At 40.5% G+C, this 19,970-nt stretch overlaps 1 protein-coding gene across 1 annotated transcript in view; it reads right to left on the bottom strand.

Annotated features, from left to right (window-relative positions):
• PLEKHG3 (pleckstrin homology and RhoGEF domain containing G3) overlaps nt 1–19,970 on the bottom strand; it is a 582,108-nt gene that overhangs the window by 52,991 nt on the left and 509,147 nt on the right. Inside the window, exons 14-17 of the mRNA XM_085626917.1 lie at nt 18,729–18,767; nt 7,762–7,772; nt 6,689–7,018; nt 975–1,085 (exon numbers count right to left, since the gene is read on the bottom strand). Of these exons, the coding sequence (XP_085483043.1) occupies nt 975–1,085; nt 6,689–7,018; nt 7,762–7,772; nt 18,729–18,767 (491 nt within the window). The remainder of the gene's footprint in view (nt 1–974; nt 1,086–6,688; nt 7,019–7,761; nt 7,773–18,728; nt 18,768–19,970) is intronic.

Raw genomic sequence — 19,970 nt, forward strand, 5'->3', positions numbered from 1 at the left:
GGAGGTGGACGTCCAGTGGCTGCACAAGCATTCGTGCAAGCACATATGCCCATCATCTCCCACTTCAGTGTAAGAAGACATGCTCATTCTCTGGGAGCATGGTTATGGCCATTTTCAAGATGGCAAAGATCAAATATACCCTCTGATGTGTGGAATATTCAATATTGCCAAAAATATACATGGCATTAACAGGTTGCGCTAAAGTTATTGGATGAAACGTTGAATACTGCAGTTTTTCCTACTATCAATACATCACTTAAGATTTGTTATGAACCATCATGTCTCTTATCTAAATGGAAGACATCCATCATTAGAAATGGGCCTCCCAAGGAATGCTATAAAACAGTGCAGGGTACTGCTATGAAAACCGAAGCGGCACAACTATACATCACTTCACCTTGTAATCCATGTTCAGAATTATGTTTTTCTAAAAAATGCACGTCTTGAACACGTTTCATTGCCAGCATGGTGCAATACTTGTGCACCACAGATTTTACGTCAACCCCCTTACTTCAATTCTATTTTTCTCCTCAACTTCCTATTTCCCCTTACATGCGTTTCCCCCTCACCCTCCTTTAAGATGAAAATTGTTATTTTTTGTTACACCTTTCTATAACCTCATCATTAGTTTCCTTCTACCGACTTCAGTTGTGTTTTGCATCACATCGCTTTAGATATTTTTCAAACAGTTTATTTAATGTAAATCTAACATTTATTTACTGCTTGAATTTGACTCAAACAGTGTGTTATTCACTTATTTAGATGGGTCAGGGTTTGATATTTTTGTGCTTCCACTTTATGCCTGTATTATACTTTGCATATGTTAAGGGCTTGGTCCTTCTAAAGCACTATACAATACTTCATAAATAATTATTTTGTAAAAAAGCTCTCAGACTATTATGCTCTCTATCGTTTACAAATGAAAGTTGTTTTTCAGACTTCTGTCTGCACGGTCAGTGAAAACTATTTCTTACCTCACCAGGAGGTGGGATAGTCAGACTTTGATGCGTTTCCGTTTCCTCAGAAGATTGACGTCTCGGTCTCTTCGACCCCTTTCTGAGCTCCAGTTCTCTTATTTCCTTGCTCTGTAAACAAAACAAAAGCCTGACCTGTTAACGTTGGGGATGCAAATGTTACCATTTGACAAATCTCTAGCAGCCATATATTAAAAACAATAGAAAGACATGGATTATAAATGAGCAAAACACATTTTTTATTGATTATTGGTGTTATATTGTCTGATCACATACCTATAGTCAAACTTTTTCTGCTTAGGAGGAAAATACTTCTTGAAATGCAAGAGAATGGATGGAAACTGCAACTTTCCAGAAGGAGCAGTTTGAAATTTGGAGACTTTTCTGTATTCACATCCCCTGCAACGATAGGTCATCTAGTGTTGGGTAGTGTTCATCTCTTTAAAGTTCTTAATTTTTTTTTTTTTTTTTACTTTGACAAGGTTGACCACTTGGTGTCCTGTCCACCCCTCTGTGACATCAGATGCCCACCCAAGGAGCCCCTCTGCGTAGTCGCCATATTCATTTTTTTCCTCTTAATTCAACTCTCGTTTTGGTGATGGCTGCCTAAATCTCCGTTGGACATTTCTTATATTCAGCAATCTCTGTATTTCTGGGCTGGTGGAATGGTCGCGTGCGAATCCAGAAAATTCTTCAATTTGCAAAACTACTGCTACAGGCAAGTACCCATTTCATTTGGCAGCGCAAATATTTTCTGTGTTCACTTGCTGTGCACTTTATCTAGCGATATTCTCCTCTCCTGGAGGGCTGGATTGAAATGCGTTTTTGAACAAGTGGTTTAGTACTCTCTGTCCCAGCTGGGCACCTTTGTTTCCTATTCACATAATAGTGGATTGTAAAAGTACGTACATTAGACTATTTGGCTACCATACAGATGAAATTCATGGAAACCTTCACAATGAATGACTCCATTGCCACCTTCTTTGTTCAGTGCACTCCTGGTCTTTGATCAAGCAAAACACCTGCTGTCTTGTAACATGTCTTGATGGTTTGGACTATACATCCTGCAATGGTCCACTTGGTGACAAGTGAGCCTTTGCTTGATGGTGAGAAGCAAAAAAAAAGAAGTGACTAGCTTCTTTTCCTGATGCTGCTCGTTTCTTGCAAGTAACACATGAATACTCTTCTGACATCCAACATGTGCAGGGCCCTACTGCTAGCGTTTTTGAATCTTGGAAACCATCTAACAGTTGTATAGCTTGGTTGGCAAGAAAATGTGACAAAGTTTGGCAGAAAATGTGGGGTATTCTTTATTTATCTGTAAGGTTTTTGCACTGAGAGTGCTTGCAACTCACTAACTCTCTGCAGGGATGTGATGGTAATCAAAACGGCTGATTTGAGTGTGAGACGCTTGAGCTCCTCCTTATGCATCGGCTGGAATGGAGACTTTGTAAGTTGCTTTAACACTAGGTTTAAATTCCATATTGGTGTGGGCACTGACCTTGGTGGCACGAGTACTGAAGAAACATCTAGTGTATGTTAGTTTGGCAGAAGGGAACCTTAAGTGAGCCATATGTTAGGCCCTCATTGAACAAGTGAGTTAAGTACTTAATCACTGTAATGTCTTGTGTTCAACTATCCTTAAGATCTACTCTGTCACACCAGTGTAGGAACCTCTTCCATTTTGTAGTGTAGCACTTCTGGCCTCTTTTAGGAGCTCCTTGGCGGTCTATGGGAGACCCCAGGTGACAAAACTGTCTTCAGCACCCATGGGTTGCTTATTACAGGCTGTACACCGGAGTCCCTTTCATTGTTAACAAGTCCTGATGAGGTGGCAGTATTATTACTCAATCTTGTGCCATCTCCACCAGTTCGGAGAACAAGGTTTGTTTAGATCTTTGCAGAACAATGAGGATTAAGGTCCTTGACACTTGTTTGCATCTGTTTAACACCAGTGGTATCAGTGGGATAGGGCAACAAGTGTATGAAAGTCTCCCTAAACAGTGCATCAACAGGGCACTCCCCAGTCTCCACTATTCCGGCTAACTAGACTCAAAGTTTTGCAATTTGGCATTCTACTCTGTTGCAAATAAGGGCAAGCTTGTGGTCAGTGCCAGGATTCTTTTGGTGCGTCAATAGAATTTCATTTGTTTCTAAAATAAAAGTCTTTTGGTCTCTCTGGTGATTTTGTCTTCATGTTTAGAGAAAAAACACACAGTGTGTAGGACTGTTTATGCTCCAGAGGCACTGTCTGAACAATCTCATCTTTAACATCAAGTCATCCAGAGAATGATAGGCATGGCTAGTCTGTTTTCCAAAGTGTGCTCCAACTCCTGAGAGACAGATTTAATCCCAAAGAGTAGAAGCCTGGACTGGTAGTGTACCTTGTCCACCATGAAACTCTGGAACTTCTTGTGTCTGATGTTCATCAGCATCAGAAGGTCCATGGTTGCTTTATATTCTCCCTTCTGCTGGTGAGAAATAACCTCCTGCAGCATGCCCATTTTGAATGATTACATATTTATGAATCTACTTGAAGCACGTAGGTGAACAAAGGGTCTAAGTGTCTGGTTTTAGTAGCAGAAAGGAGACAATGTAGACGCCTTGATTTATCTGTTCTTTTGGGCCCTTTTCTTTTGTGTGTTTGCTTAGAAGGTCTTTACTCCTTGCTGCATCCGTATGTCCTCCTTGTTGCAAATCATTGCTTTTGGCCTCATGTATGCGGGGCTCCTTAACAGCTCTATACAACAGCCAAGTTGAATGAGTCCATTTGTCAGAGGCAATTGTCTTCATTTCTTAGACAAAACTTTAGATCTTACCCCTAGCGGTGTTTAATTTAAGGGGGCGGGATGAGGGGGGTGATGACAAGTAACTTGGTTGAATACCCTGATCCTCCCAGAGCAGTACCTCTCCCCCTAGCTCTTCCATGGAAGGGATGCCTTGGTGTGCTCAGGTATAATCACTGTGATGGAGCACTCTGAAAGCTTGGTTGTCATGTAGGAAAGCCATGGGGATTTGATCCCAGTCTAGTAGGTAGACTGCGACTTGGTGCCATTCCTCCTCAAAAGGACCCTCTGAACTGTAGAGCTTCCATGGCCTTTGCTGTGTCACTGTCCTTTTTCAGTTTCTGCATTGAGTCATTCAGTGCAGGGCCAAAAAAGTTTTCGACCATTAAGGGCATATTGAGAACCATCACTGGCATTTCCTGTTTGAATCCGGAGACTCTCAGCCATGTATATCTCTGTAGGACGTTATCTTAGCACAGCCATCTGCTGGTTATACCCGCTGATTACTGGCAGGTGTTCTAGATGGTCCTGCCCTCCTGTATGATAATTTTTGTCCTCTTTTCGCACTGTTGTGGGAGGTGTTGCATTAGTTCCTCTACCCATTGTCTTTGCTTATCTCCTGAGTGGTCCATTTTTCTTGCCCCCACCATTGCCATCATTTTGCTCTCCCTGTCCAGTGTGTGTGAGGAGGGTGGGGGGGGGGGGGGGGGGGGGGGAGGGGGGGGCTCTGTGACAGCGATGTTATTGGCCCTTTGCATGCAGTGGCAATAATGATTGAGTCTGCTGCCATGTTGCCTCTGACATAGGAAGGGCATTTGAAGGAGTGCTTGTACGTCTTCTGCACCTTGGGTGTCACAGCTGTGGCTGTAGCTGGTGCTCTAAAGACCTTCAGACCTTGGTCCAGGACACTGGGTAGCATTAGGAGGATCTGATAATTCTGTGCTGGCAGCAGGGTCTCTAGGAGGAAACATGGCTCTGCCTATTTCTCTTCTAGCTGCACCCTCTATGTGCCTGCTTTTAACCAGAGCATTGTAAACTGAAATATCGTCGGGGTGAAGGTGTGGCGAGGTAGGTATCCACCTCTTCCTCAGGTGAGACAGTCTCTATTCCATACAACCCCTGGTCTATTGATTCTTGATCTTGGAGGACCCTTGATCAAACAATTTCTTCAGGGTCTCCTTCTCCATCTATTCCCTCTTCTACTTTCTACTGCAGCTCCGGCATTGTTGGAGGCTCCAGTTCCACCTGCTCCAACTGCTGTTCCTTCTTTCTCTGCGGCTTCAGTGGGATGTGATATTTCTTAAGAAAGACGTCAAACTCCTTCCACATGAGGGCCTCCTCCAGCTTCGAATCTAAGTTTTTTCCTCTTGATGTCAAGAGATCTCTGTTCTGGTGGGTGCAGAGGTCTTCCACTTTGGCTCCAATACCTCCTTTTCTCACAGCTCTTGGTGTCATTCAACTTTGACCCATGGAGTTCTTTAGACTTGTGCTTGCGCTTAACCATCGTTGTTCTTTGGGGTCGAGTTAGCATTCGAGGGCTTAGAGAGAATGTTATCGTGGCGCCACAGTGCCCCAGTGTTGTTACCAAGTGCGTCGTTGCCTCACTGTCTTTCTCAATGCTGCTCTTCCTCTGTTTGGGCAACCTCTTCTGAGTCAGAGTGCTCTGCTTGTGCCACTTTCGCTTCCTAAGAGTACTCCTCTTCAGTTGACGGTCCATGATTTTTCAGAGATGTTTTCTGAGACTGAGCCACAGTGCAGTGAGTCCATCTCCGTTACTCCCTCATCTTCAAGGTCTTGGACTGGAACTCAGCACACTCGTCACAGAATCTGAGCTGTGGTCCTTCGGCAGACAAAGGTGACATATCATGTGGCTGTCCGTCCTTGCGAAATTGTGGTGGCACTTAAGCAGAATAGAGGGGTGTGCTTCATCCCTTATGTTCATTCTCTTGAGGCTTGTCACCAATGTACTTCTGATGATGAGCTTCTAAATTAACATTATTTTTTCATGGTGGAAACTCTCTTTCCTTGATGTCAGTGCTGTATCATCCAATTACCAATTTGGGCAATGATCCTTTGCTGGAAACAAAATGAATATTTTCTGCATTCCTGTTATGCTTCCAGACCCAGCAGCTGAAAAAACAGAATCTGAAGATAGAGACCACACAGAGGTATGGAAGGGTGAAATACTGAATGAAAGGAAGGGTGAAAGGATGGATGGAATAGTGAAATTCTTCATAGGTGAAAGGGTGATTGGCTAGAAGGATGAACAGATGGGAAGAGTGAAAGGATGGAAGGGTAAAAGTATGGACAGATGGATCAACTGATGGGTAGGTGATTAAAAGGATCAATGTATATATGAATAGATGGCAGGAAATGGCCAGGAGAATGGATGAATAGATATAAGGATGAAAGGGTGGATGGAGAGGTGGATGGAAATATGATGAAAAGAGGAAGTGAACTCCTCTACAGAGGGTCAGGTTTGCTTACTTTGCCTGCTCAGTGTGATAAAAGTTACGGCTTAAGTCGAAGTATTTTTAATTTGTGGCTACTACCATGAGCAATTACCACTATTGATAATGCCATCTATAGAAAGGTATGTAGAGGACAGGCACTGCACAATTTGTCTTACCCTAACCCCAGATATCAATCTCTTTTCTTGTTACAATTGATTTATCAAATGGCAAAAATAAATCATCTTTTTTAATGCAAGTTAAGTAATGTTTAGTAATTCATCTCTCAATTAAGCCATGCAAGTGCAGCAGATGTTAAATAAACTCAGATTAATTGCAGCTTTTGCTCTGGAACCTGAGCAACTAGGAACAAGTTAGTGCATTAGGATTAGAAAATGAGAAGTGGATCTGGGTAAATCAGATGCAAGCCATGCTCTGCATGAATGTAAATCAAAATGATTGAGAGACAAACCCTCACCGTAGCGACCCGAGTGAAAAGCAAAGCCTTGGCCCTATAGTGCCAGCAATGTATGGCAGTCAGAAGTGAGCTGGCAAAATCTGCTACCTGGTCATCTCCCATTAGAATTTCTTTCTCGTCCTCATCATCAGAAGCAGTGAATTCTGCACCCATGTCTTTTCCACTGGTGTCGCTCAGATTTAAATGTTCAGGGGAGTCTTTCTTAAGGGAGAACCCATTCACCTCATCCTCCTGTGGAGAGTCTGGCTGCCCATGCCTGGACGCCAGAGAGATGGCACTGGGTTGCAGGAGATCTCCAATGTCCATGAGCGTGCCTTCACTGTCTGCGTGCTGTTTGAGATTAGGAGCCAAGATTTCCATTTAGTCAGACTTTTACAGATCATTTTAAGACTGACACTTGTTTCATAACACCAGCACAAAAGGGCATATCAGTCCATTTAATAAACTGATAAATGCAGAAGAGGTCTGCCTGTTTCCACCTATCTGGAAATTAATACATTAGTAATAATACAATTCAGAATGATTATGCAGGTGCTAACGTGACACCTTTTATCTCCGTTACATCTCTGGGGTTCTTCATTATTTATTTTTTATCATTCTCATCATCAACAACACGTTCTGACAATCAGATGCAATGCTTCCAGCTTATTCAGTGACAGTTAGCTACTGAACATGTGTGGCAAGTGACAGAAGTCTGGCAGCCAATGGCTCACAGTACGAATCATAATATATTCTCATAGTACAAATAGTAATTTCTCAGCATCCAGAAATTGGGAACACAATATTAGAATCTGTAAGAAGGTGTGAAACATCACAGCACGTGCGGCTTGTCAATCTCCGTTGTTACAGGAACACAATGAGCTTGATTTCAGCTTTAGTCTGATATCTTCGCCAAGTAGTATCAGACCGAGGTGTATTGCTTGTCATTGGTAGGCCTGCCTAAGGCAAGCTTTAACAGTTTGTTGCGAAGACCTATTGTGAACAATACAGTACTTGGAGAGGGCTTTGGGTCAGGCCATTACTCTTGATTGGATGGCTTGTCCGGCATAAACCTCTGTTCCTTACTCAATTACTTTCCTCCCTGCTCTTCTTTTGATTCAGTGGCATGTTCCTTCCCACTACTGACATTAAATCTTGCCCTGCAGTGCATATGAGGGGCTATTTTCCATCCTCTCTCCCTGCTCCTCCACCTTTTCCTCCCACCCCTTCTCTCAGCATTAGCACACACTCACCTCCCTTTGCCTTTATACCACCTAAGCTCCAGTGGCACCTGCCACCGTTTGGACGGATGGCCATCTTAAAATGTTTAAAATTTCAAAATGACACCTGTCCATGCGCAGCAGGCGTCTTTCAATTAATTTTCTTAGTCTTTAAGAAAATCAATTCAAAGATCCCCATCACCGCTGTGCATGCATCCGTCTTTGAATTCATTATTATGCTTTATGAAAATCTGTTCAAAACTTGCCTAGCAGATGTGCTGCATCTTTAAATAGATTTTCTAAAAACAAAAGAGAATTCAATCAAAGATGGTGATGCCGATGTGCAAACATCTGTGGTGGCCATCGACAGAAAAATGGACGAGACCTATTAGCAATGTTTGGTAATTCAGTTCCCTGCTTTTCCAAACCTTTCTGGGATAGGTCTTTTTTCTTATATAAACCCAATTTAGAGGTTTGTCAATTCATACCCTGTAATAGCCTTCTCAAAAATTAAATAACGGACCCATTTGTTCAATAACTTTGTCACCTCCCTTGTTCACTTCAGACATTTAGATGTGATATTTAATATTTGTGTAGACTATGAAGCAGGCTTTGCAGCCGCACAACACCATTTTGTTATTTTCTATAAATGGTGGCCACTAGGTCTTATATCTTATCCAATGTCTTTTCTCATTGTGTCTTTCCTATCATATAGTTTGGCTCTTATTGGGCCAGATGAATGTGGGGTGATCCGAATTTTAATTCTGCCATTGTTCTTGGTCTGTATATATGCAAAGCCACTATGCGACATCAGCTGTATCCATGCCCCTTTAATACACAACTACTTGCGATGTGCTATTATAAACAGACTCTAACTGGTCATTACCTCCATAGAGTTACCTTCACGTGCAAAAAAACAAAATAAAAATTCTAGCTTTTTCTGCTTATCCTAGCACTCTAGAAGCACCTTCGCATTCATCTAGCATTTCCAATTGAACTGGGAAATTTTTTAGTGATTTTAGGACATTTACTGTCATACCGCAATACCATCTTATAATTGATGAACTAGAAACATTCTTCCCCAACTTCAGCTTTTCACCAGAGCTTCCTAATTGCTTGACTTTAGCTTGGAATGCCTCAAAACGACCTGCTCAATAAATATTTGTATTTTGTCTTCCCCAGTGAATGGCTGTAAATGTGAATTTGCTTTACCAAATCAGAAAAATCTTTTTAATAAGCAGCCCATGGAAAACGAAGTTTCCAGTTTGCGAGCACATTGGGGTTAAGAGGCAGCATGGACCAGTGCATTCACTTACCCCACCAGAGACCATCCAACAAGATTCTCTCTGCGGAAGCAGTTGCCACCCCAACTTGAAAAGTGGTAACTTTTCCAGGGTTTGTGACTGAGATTGGGGTTCACAAGCAATTGTCATATTCCTGTGTGAATTGCAAAGTGTAAGGGAAGGTCTCTCTCCCCCCTGCTTGTAATTCTGAAAGGTTGGCTGTCCAGAATAATAAAAAGGTGTTATGTGGTCACGAACCCTGTTTCATAGGATTTGTAACTACAAAAAAAAAAAAAAAAAAAAAAAAACACTTCACTACCTTAGGTTACCAGGAAAAGGCTTGAAAAATTTCACAAGCAAGGTGGCCCAGTAAAGATTAATTTGCAAAGGTGGATTTACAGACATGAGTTTTCCGACTTACCTGCTGCTCATCATCTTCAGCAGCAGTTCGCTTAGATCATCTAATGTGAATGCTAAGCCCAGCGAAGAATGAAGACTGCTGCGAGTAATTTGAATTTTCATGAACAGATGTAGCATGCAAGTGAACCTGAGCCTATCAATACCTTGCTGAATCCAGTAAAACAGACTAGTGTTTCACAGACCACTGCGTTAAAAAGGGCTGGCATTAAAGTGCTGTAGCTCTAAGCCATCGCAATAGAGTTTACTCCCACCTGTGCCCATGAATGTCACAGAAATGAAGGAAACATTTGTGAGGTATGAGAGAAAACACAATAGCTGTGCCTGATCGTTATACCACCATGAGACACAATTCAAATCCTCCATGTCAGATGAGGTTGGGGAAAGCACCAAGCCCGTTCAAGACCAAGCTTTTTATGCACCTTTAATAATTCAATTTCTTCACCCCATCATTAAATGTTATCCTCTTTATTTCAACAAAAACCTCCTGTAAGGTTCCAACAATTTTGGATTGACAATCATTACCGAACTGTTTGCACAGAAGATGGGTCTAGAACTTGGCGCCGAAGAGACCTCTGATGGACTGTTCTGCATTAGATCTTCAGTGCATCACGTATCACACTGTGCCTCTGGCCATATCTAATGATGATCATTGAAAACCTGCTATCCCACATGAAAGATTACCTGCTCTTAGCTGTTACAGGTTCTCCAGCCGTATTTCACAAATTGTGCCTAGGTGTAATGCCAAAATGTGACAGTTTCAAAGGGGTGAGGGCTTAGATACAAAGTGACACACAATCAATGGTGTCTAAACAACCACAGGCTCTTTGGTAGACTTCAGTGGGAGGTATCCTGGCTGCCCAGAACACAGTGGTCCCCCAGCTTCTATAACTCACCCATCACCAGGGCGGCACTTCCAGACTGGAAGCAAATTTAGGAGGTTTTAGACTACAGAGAGGGTCATGCAAGGCGGATTCCCAAAAGGTAGTGTTGCTGGGGAATCCCTTCAAGACAGTTTGCCCATCATATAAGAGAGAGTGTAAAATATGATTTCCCTTTCTTTAGACAGTGAAGCAACACATTTTAACGAAATAGGGATGGTGAACTCATCCCTCAGAGGAAGTATGGCTGCACAAATTATGGTAAATCTTAGGTATGGAGAACATTTATAAAACAATGTAGGGAAAGGAGTGGCATTTCTACAATCAATGGAGAACATATTACATGGCTAGACACTGCTGGCAGCTTTGATGCCCGATCTGCCTCCGAGTCAACAACACCCCGGAGATTCCCACATTAATCTGAAAAAGGAGCAGGGTAGCTTGGACAACCTACGTTTGGGAGGGTTTGTTTTTGGGTTTTCCTCTATTTCTGCCTTTAATACTCTCTTTTTCCTACATAATAAGCAAAATGGTAATGCCCATCGTACAGTTGTAAAACTGAATAAACATGTACTGAAACTTAAGAGACACTGTCCGATTACAGCATCAACTGCAACACACAAAGTTTTATTTGTGAACTAAAATATATTTATGTTGATCAAGAGAACCAACAACACTAGTTTTTTAGATAAATGGGAAGCAGCAGAAGGTGCTGTAAAAACGTAAACTTGGGATTTGATGATGTACGTCATTTATAACGAACTGATTACATCAACTAATTACTCAAAACTTATTAAACAGTTAATCGCAGCAAATCAGTTCATGTCAAAATTTATATAGGGATCATTACATTTATGTTCATAGTCTATTATGTGGTCAAACTATATATATATATATATATCCACCAAACCTCTGCCCGCAGCCAAAGGATGACGACGCCGTGTCTGGGCTCGATAAAGTTTTATTCAATCAGCCGATTTGTACGCGTTTCGCCTGCTTGGCAGGCGAAACGCGTACAAATCGGCTGATTGAATAAAACTTTATCGAGCCCAGACACGGCGCCGTCATCCTTTGGCTGCGGGCAGAGGTTTGGTGGATAATTGGCGAACTTTGCTGGAGTAGTTCGCGTAAGACGACGCACCCTCTGGTTTGGCGTGCGGCGGCAGTTACTCGAGTGAGGAGGAGCAATATATATATATATATCTATATATATATATCTATATATATTTATATCTATATATATATATCTATAAACAGTATCCCATATGGGGAACTGTTAAGAGCTAAACGAAATTGCAGCTCAGTTTCCTCTTATGAGAAGGAAGCTAAAAACATGAAAGATCGTTTTAAAAACAGGGGCTATACTTTTAAAACTATCAAAATAGCCTCAGACAAAGCAGACAGCAGAAACAGGAATAGCCTACTTATCCCAAAAGTAAGAGGAGATGAAAAACAAGAGGTAAGATTAATTACTACCTACAATCATGCCTCAAATGAGATACATAGGATCATACCTAAGCATTGGCACATAGTTCAGAAGGATTTAATAATTGGAAAACTGGTCAGTCCATCACCACACATTACATATAGGAAATGTCAATCACTACAGGACATACTAGTCCATAGCCATCTGGACATGAAAACAAAGGCGAAAGGGACATGGCTGCGAGAGGTACCAGGTTTTCACAAATGCGGGCGTTGCAAAGCATGTAACAACAGTACAAATGTAAAAAAATTCCAATTACCTAACGAAAAAATTGGTAAAATCAATGTTTTTATCAATTGTAACACTGATTTTGTTGTATATGTGTTAGTCTGCATTTGTGGTCTATGTTATGTGGGAAGTACGATCTTCCCAGTGAAGAAACGCATACTCGAGCACTTGCGTGCTATTAATAACAAAGATCTGTCCTATGCCATTGCTAAATATTGCGATCTGATATATCCCAATATGTCCGACATCAGCTCTAAAATTTCATATTTTGGCATTGACAGGGTGCAAGTTTCAGCCAGTCAATTGCGACGCCTGGAATCTGAATACATTGTCAAGCTTCAGAGTAAGACCCCAAGAGGCCTGAATCATGAGGAAGATCTTTATGTTCATCTGGGTTGACAAAATGTGACTCTAAATCACCCTGTCTCTGTCCTTCCACCTCTGTTAGACGCTCTTTCGGTGTCTGGGGATTTCTGGTAGTCCCGCTATAGCCGCTTCAGCTACTGATTTTTACCAAGTGTCTGTTAAAAAGAATCAGGAATTGAATTAATTCATTACTTTCCTCATTAAGACCACGAAGAAGATGGATAATAGTGAATGGCACTGGCCATTTATCCTTTACGTGTGGTGTATTATGACGTTAAAAATGATTAACTCGAATTACATATTTTGGAAATTTTATTAATGAATTATAAAATGAACATTATTTAAGAACAGTTCCAAAAGCTAACTCAGGGAATACAGTGATTATATTAACTGTTTACTTGATGTTAACAAAAAATGTATTTCTTTTTGTTATGAGTAAAGTTGTTGAAGTCTGTTTTCTAAAAACTAAAAGTAACAGCAGTATCAAGTATTAATACAAATATGTCTTCTATGTCTATTGGTTGGCAACAGGAACTGCTTAAAAAACAAAACTACTTCCTGGTTCATTGTAATGACTTACTGACAAAGACCGTGGTGTCGAAACGCGTCTAAGTCACGAATTACTAAAACTTCTCTAAGAAAAACTTGTGTGCGACTATTTTTTCCACGCGCCTGGAAACTGCGCGAGAAAATTCCTGTTTAATATATATATCTATATCTATCTATCTATCTATTTATCTATCTATCTATCTATCTATCTATCTATCTATCATATCTCTATATCTATATCTATATCTATATATATTCTGCAGGACAGAAGAATCTCACTAAGTAGGATACTGGTCTCCCAACCATGAGGTTCTGGGATTTTAAACGTCACAATGAGTAAAATTCAGTTCTTAATGAGCGGGTGCTTCCACGCGTCCTAGAAGGAATTGCATTGTGGGTAATCTTAATGAAGGCACATCGATTAAGATTTAGGGTATGAGGAGAATATAATTCAAAAGGAAAGTCTGGGAATCAAGTGGCAGAACTAAAACACTAGTGTGGCCCTGCTATGAAGCAGATGAATTCCTTTATATTGTGAATGGTTCAGTGTTAACAAAATGAAGGTTTTCCACCAGGTGCTTTTTACATAACATAATAAATAATGACACTGAAGCTCAAGCTGTCGATGATGGGACTTTAGAACCTCAAGGTGGACACCACACATTTGTTTTGAGTATGGCAAAGTAATGTCCTCTTGTGCACCACTGACCTGCCCTAAAGGACAATCACAGTCCTACGATACAAGCAAAGTAAGAGGTGAGGGAGGTATCTTGAAGTCTTAAACATGACTACAGCCCCATTCTGATGCGCCCGACACTAATACAATACCTGGCTTCTTCCAACACACTTCCATCTCTGTGTCCCACCATTCAAATATACATAATCCTAACTGGCATTCTGTAGCCCACTTCATCCCACACACCATCACACAACATCCATGTATGAGCACTACCACACCTCCTCATAATCAATACCATGAAAGCTAGTCTCAAACCATCCCCGTGACTGGCTGCTTCTGCTGTGCAAGACAGCAGAAGCAATCAAGCCTGGGAACATTAATTAATCAGGGGTTTCTGCTGAGGGCAGACATGTTCCAGCTGGGTGAGTCACTAAAGAACTGGTGAAGGCAAAATCAGAAGGTGGAGACCCTACATACCATTTTCTGCCATTCCCTTTAGTGTCACATTACCCAAGGGACACTACAGAACGGGGCACAAACTGCGCTGAATGAATGAAAAAATACAAAGCAAGAGGTGTTGTTTTGCTACATAACTGGTCACTTACAAGTTATCACTGCGGTCTGTAGGCACCAAGAAGGAAAGGGGCTAGGGTAGAGCTTGTTTGTCCTTTGATTCCCTTAGGGTTGTAGAAGCCCTGGTTGTAGAAGAGGGTATGTTTGAAGCAGGAACCTTAAAGAATTCCTTAGGGTCTGACCCAGGGTCGTGTTAGAAAGCAGCAGACACCTTTGTGAGGTCAAAGCAATTGGCAACTACCAGAAATATGTGTGCTATATATTATCTATCTAAGGAAGAGATAAGCAATAACTATAAGTACAACTTGAATTGGTTGTTTACACTTTAGATAAATGGCTTAATTTGCAGATGGGGGACCACCTGTAAATTAATACATGGGGTGACACTTGTATACAACTACCTGTGAAGTGAAACATGATATTCAAAATGATGAGGTTAAATTGATGGATACAGTCAGTAAGCGGGCCACATCCCAACTCACCTCTTAAAGGCATTGTGAAGTCAGTTGTTTTAAGCATAACAAAAAAACTGCACAGAAACATTTCAGTCAAAGAAAATGTTTACAAAGTACTGCCATGGAGAATGGGTCTTTTTGTATCTAATCACTACAACTGGCACATTTACTTTTTCGACTAAAGTACTTTGTTTCACATATGAAACTGTTTATAAACAAAACTGGATCTTACCTTCAGATGAACTATGTCATCAGAATATAAAAGAAAAAAAAAAGAAAAATTATTAGACAATGGTGAAAACAAATTTTTAGATAATACTTCAAAGTATGTAAAAACGAGATTTCAAACATTCCTTTCAGTCCAACACTGTCACACTCCCTCTAATTTCCTCTAGTAGCAGAGGGTCAGAGAAGTCTACTATCATTAAAGAGATCAGCCCTCAGCATATGATCTGGTCCCCTACTGAGAAAAATAAAACGATGGACGGTGGAATGCTTAAATTCATTGCAACCACTGGTACTTAGTCACACCAGCATTCCACTGCATCCTTGTTTGCACACTTTGCTTGTCCAGGCAGAGAATAGCCATTTGTAAATCAATTTTTGTTCTGATCCAAGAGGTAAAGTTTCAAACTGCGGTGAACAGTGACGGTTATGCTGCCTGGTCTTTACTACTTAATGATCATCAGTGATAACCCAGATTTCCACTTTTCTTTTACTTTTTCCTTAGGACCTTCATAAGCCTGTTTTAATGTAAATGCTGAGTGCTTCACTAATTCTATTTGTCTTGATTATAACCCTACATTTAACTCCTGCATTGAAACATTGACTAGGTCATTAGACAAGTGACAAATACTACCTTAAGTTGTGATTTTACACCATTATCCTTGGTTCCATTGCCATTTGTTTAGATGCACACATGTTTACTACTTTTCACTCGTGATCAATTTGAGCATTTTACTCTAAATATTATTTTAAAACATCTACATCTTTGACTAGATACAAATTCACATTAATTGTACCAAGATGAAATTCCATCTTCCAAGTAGTTGAAATATACTGAATGAGCCCCAGTGGTTTGTCTAACTCACATGGCGCTGCACAATTCAACATGCCCCCCCCCCCTCTCGTTTCTATTCCTGGGATGCATTCTTCTGTGTATAATTCACCCTTGCAAAACATCACCTTTCAAGCACATTCCCTGGGTCATGTGAGTCCGGAGGGAAGGATAGGAGATGTAGATACTTCAGTACCGCCTACTACTACCTTCCCTAGATTTACAGCGACTCAAGCAAAGGAAGAAGATGTTGCAGAGTACCAGGTACAAATATTTTACTGGTCCTTTGTACACTTCTGATTTCCAAGTATTTCTGCCAGTAAAAATATGAGAAAGGAAATTAAATAGGTAGATTAAACTGACTAGTCATTGACTTTGGTGTATTGAAAGGAGTCATGTGCATTTAAATCAATACTGTGTGATAATATATGGATTGTTGCATAATACTACTGCACAGCTGCAAAATGACTCCATGCCATGCACCACACCTTCAGCTTATCCTGAGCCTGTCCGGATTATTTTAATCAAAGCACTTTGCATACTAGAACGTGGAAACCCATACCTATAATCGAAGAAGTAAAATTTTCGGTTTCACTGCTAAAAGGCTGGGATGTCACAAGGTATTTAATTGTGCCATACTTGGTACACTTTTTGGCCTCAGACGTTTTGGGCGCTCATTTAAACTAAAACCAGTTGTGGGGTCATTGACTGATATTTCCCTATGTATGGATCCACAAAGTGTGACAAGACTAGAGCTCAGACTACTTATCTCATACCTTCTGTACAGAGGCTGAGCTAATATACTGCAGTTAACGGGAAAACTTAAGTATAGGGATGGAGGGCTAAGGAATCCTGGCAAAAGTCTCATCTTCTGAAGTGGTGATGTTAAGTCAGTGGTGGCCATGCAGTTTCTCATGCTAACAAGATGAAACTTCAGTTCAGCCTCTGTATGTTGTTAAGGATAAGAGGACCTGAAGGTAAAGCTTGGCATCGTCTGCACATTTGGTCAATAAGGGCATTCTTGTATGCTACTACTGACCAAAAGTAAAGGTTGAATATATTTACCCTAGGGGAATTCCACAAGGGAAAGGAAGAAACAAAGTGTATGCATCTATCAAAGCAAGACAGGGTTTATGTTTATTATATATAATAATCAGTAACTTGACATTTTTGTAGCAGTTTCATAGGATAACTCCAGCTCAGTAACTATAAGGACACACGCAATACCTTTTGATGCAAGAGGCCAGTCAGCATTAAACTCTAAAGTGCTCCAAATGTTCCAGAAATGATCAATTCAGGAATGAGCTAAAGCTTCGAATGAAACCTCTTAATATATCTAGAGGCTCAGTTTCAGGGGCTCTATCTTCCATTTCCTAAAAATAAGCAACTGATGAAAAATAGAAGAATTATATAGTGTAAGCGCTCCAGGGGCAGGATTACAAGTCTTCCACTGAGGGGAAAAAAGTGGATGCATGTGTTGTGACATCCTCATCTGTTTAACAATGACATAACGTATGGGCTTCCCTGCTGTTACTGAACCTTACAGTAGTTTACTTGTTGTCCATGTTAAATACTGTGACAGACAAAACCCAATCTGCCCTATTTCACTCTCCCGGTCTAATGCGACTGTCTGAACCATGAAACAGTCTCAGCAGTACATGTCTATTGGATATAGTGCTCGTCTCCCTTAACAGGACTCTCTGTCAGGGAGAGCAAAGACAAAATGGGAATTTTACATGACAGATCAAACTAAAAAGGGTGATCTATGAACGAGGTGATTCATAATCCTAGTAAGGTCCCAAAATTATAATTATGGCTATGGGTAAACAACTGGCCTTGTTTGAGTCTATGCAAATACTCAGGAACAAAAGTACCAAACAAACTAAGCTGTAGCACCACATATGTTTTGTATAAGATGCTACTGTGCGGAAAAACACTTGCCAAACCATGATTCACTACTTCCTTAAGACTTCACGACAAAATAAATAAAAGTTGGGGGTGGAAGTTCAACATTAATTTCATGATTAGTCCCACACTTTGCCACTACTATGGCAAGAAATATACAACCAAGCTGAATTAAATAAGAGGACAACTAAAGATGTGTTTTGCAACAATTTGAACTCTCAAGACTGAGTATCTTATGACAGTAGGAGAAAAAAATGTAGACGTTGTCTATGAGGTTGCTAGTTGGTTCCTGGTCTCTTTTGGCTGGACACCTCGCCCTGCAAGCATCATTATGTTGACAAATGCACAAAGAAGAAACACACTATTCCACTGAAAGGCACGTACCAAATCCAAGAAAATGCTGAGTGGGTCCACTGAAAGACTACTTGGACTGCCAAACAAGCGGACACAACATGAGTCATTGAGGATGGGGCTTCTTGGAAATAAGCAAATCGTGAACTAGGGGGTAGAAAGTGAAAGGGTCAACTATACTGAAATTAACCTATAGCCAGGGCTGTGACTAGACTACTCCAGATATGTAAATATTATATACTGTGTTGCTACATAACTCCTAGTGTTTGCACTTAAAAAATCTAAATTTTTGTGTGTTAACTTAACCTAAATTTACTAATTATAGATAAAAAGAAAATAATGCTGGCCAATGGTTGTGGTAACCTCGCTTTGACGACCATAAAGTGGTAGTAATTTCACATAAGTATTCTCTCGACCATCACTCTGGAGGACAGGATTGGATTGTTGCCTGGGGTGCTCCAAAATGTTTTCCTAAATAACCTAGGGCAGGATTAGCATCTAGTCTAACTGAAGCCTCACGATATTTGTGGAAAGTTTGTTTTGAGTTGCATCTGGTCTCCACAAGAGAAAACTGAAAAGTGATCGGATGAACAGTTAAATTATTTACGCACCTTTTTCATTAAAATGTTTCAAGACAAGTTTCGAAGGCTCTAAAAAAAGGTAAAACAAAATAGTTACTTTATTTTCTGATAAAAACATACAAATTAAGCTGCAGCAACACCAATCCCTTTGAAAAAATGCCCTGTGTCACTATTCCAAACACATGTAAAGTAAAAAGAAAAACACAACATAAATAAGGCATCAGGAAGCACATATTATGAGTACTTCCTCCACTAGATAAGATTAGTATTTTACTCTGTTGCAATTTAGCACATCCCCAAAACAAGCCAAATGATTACTCTCTGCTACTCCACAACTTGAGAAGCACAATTATCAATCACAACTTGCCCACTTTGTTCAGGACCCCTGGTCCCAAGTAGGATCGCATTCTGCATCAGTGATTATATTTGTGTGATAATGAGTGGATCTCACACTATATTGTCTTCGTCCTTGATGTGATGTCTCATTGGTTATGAGCAGTAAGTGCTGTGAGGGGTTCGCACCCTCATGACAAAACCTGTAACGGATGGGGTCTGAGGCAGGGCATAGCAAACCTATTAGGTTAAAATATTTTACAGGTACATTTAATGCACCCGTTTCCTCTTACAGCTAAAATTGCATTTACAAGTGAAGGTGGTAATAAATATATAGATTAAAAATCAAGATACTTTTATATAGTTATATAGTTACAAGTCAGTTCAATAGTAAAACACTGAGGACAACTGTTACCAATACTGAAGTTATTGTATTGACTACAGAAGGGTGAATGGCTAAGTTATGCATCCCTGTAAAAATTCCAACCAGGAGCCTGCTGGTTGAACCCTGTCCTTTGTGGCAGACAGATTATACCACTGAGCTTCGCAAACTGTGGCACTACCACTTACCTTCATGCACAACAATGAAGCAGCAATAACCACAGTGCTTTTAACATTCACATTCCAGCAACTTGCCTCATATACTCCTCTTGGCATTCAAATGAACGTTTCTCCATGTGCATCTTCCACACTATGTATAATCAACAGTACACTCTATACAGATAACTTGGCAATTGTGAACAAACTGTTCATTTACTTATTCAGTAACCTTAACTTAAAGACTTGTCTCTACCATTATAACCCTATTATAAATGCTTTATACACAGATATGAACTGTAAAGATATGCATTATACATCTGCACAGGCACAATAAATGGATAATCTAGAGTTGTAACTCAAGCTCTTACTACTATTCATATATAAACCTTGCAAAAGGAC

Source organism: Triturus cristatus, chromosome 9 (genome assembly GCF_964204655.1).
Source record: "Triturus cristatus chromosome 9, aTriCri1.1, whole genome shotgun sequence".
Taxonomy (NCBI): Eukaryota; Metazoa; Chordata; class Amphibia; order Caudata; family Salamandridae; genus Triturus; species Triturus cristatus.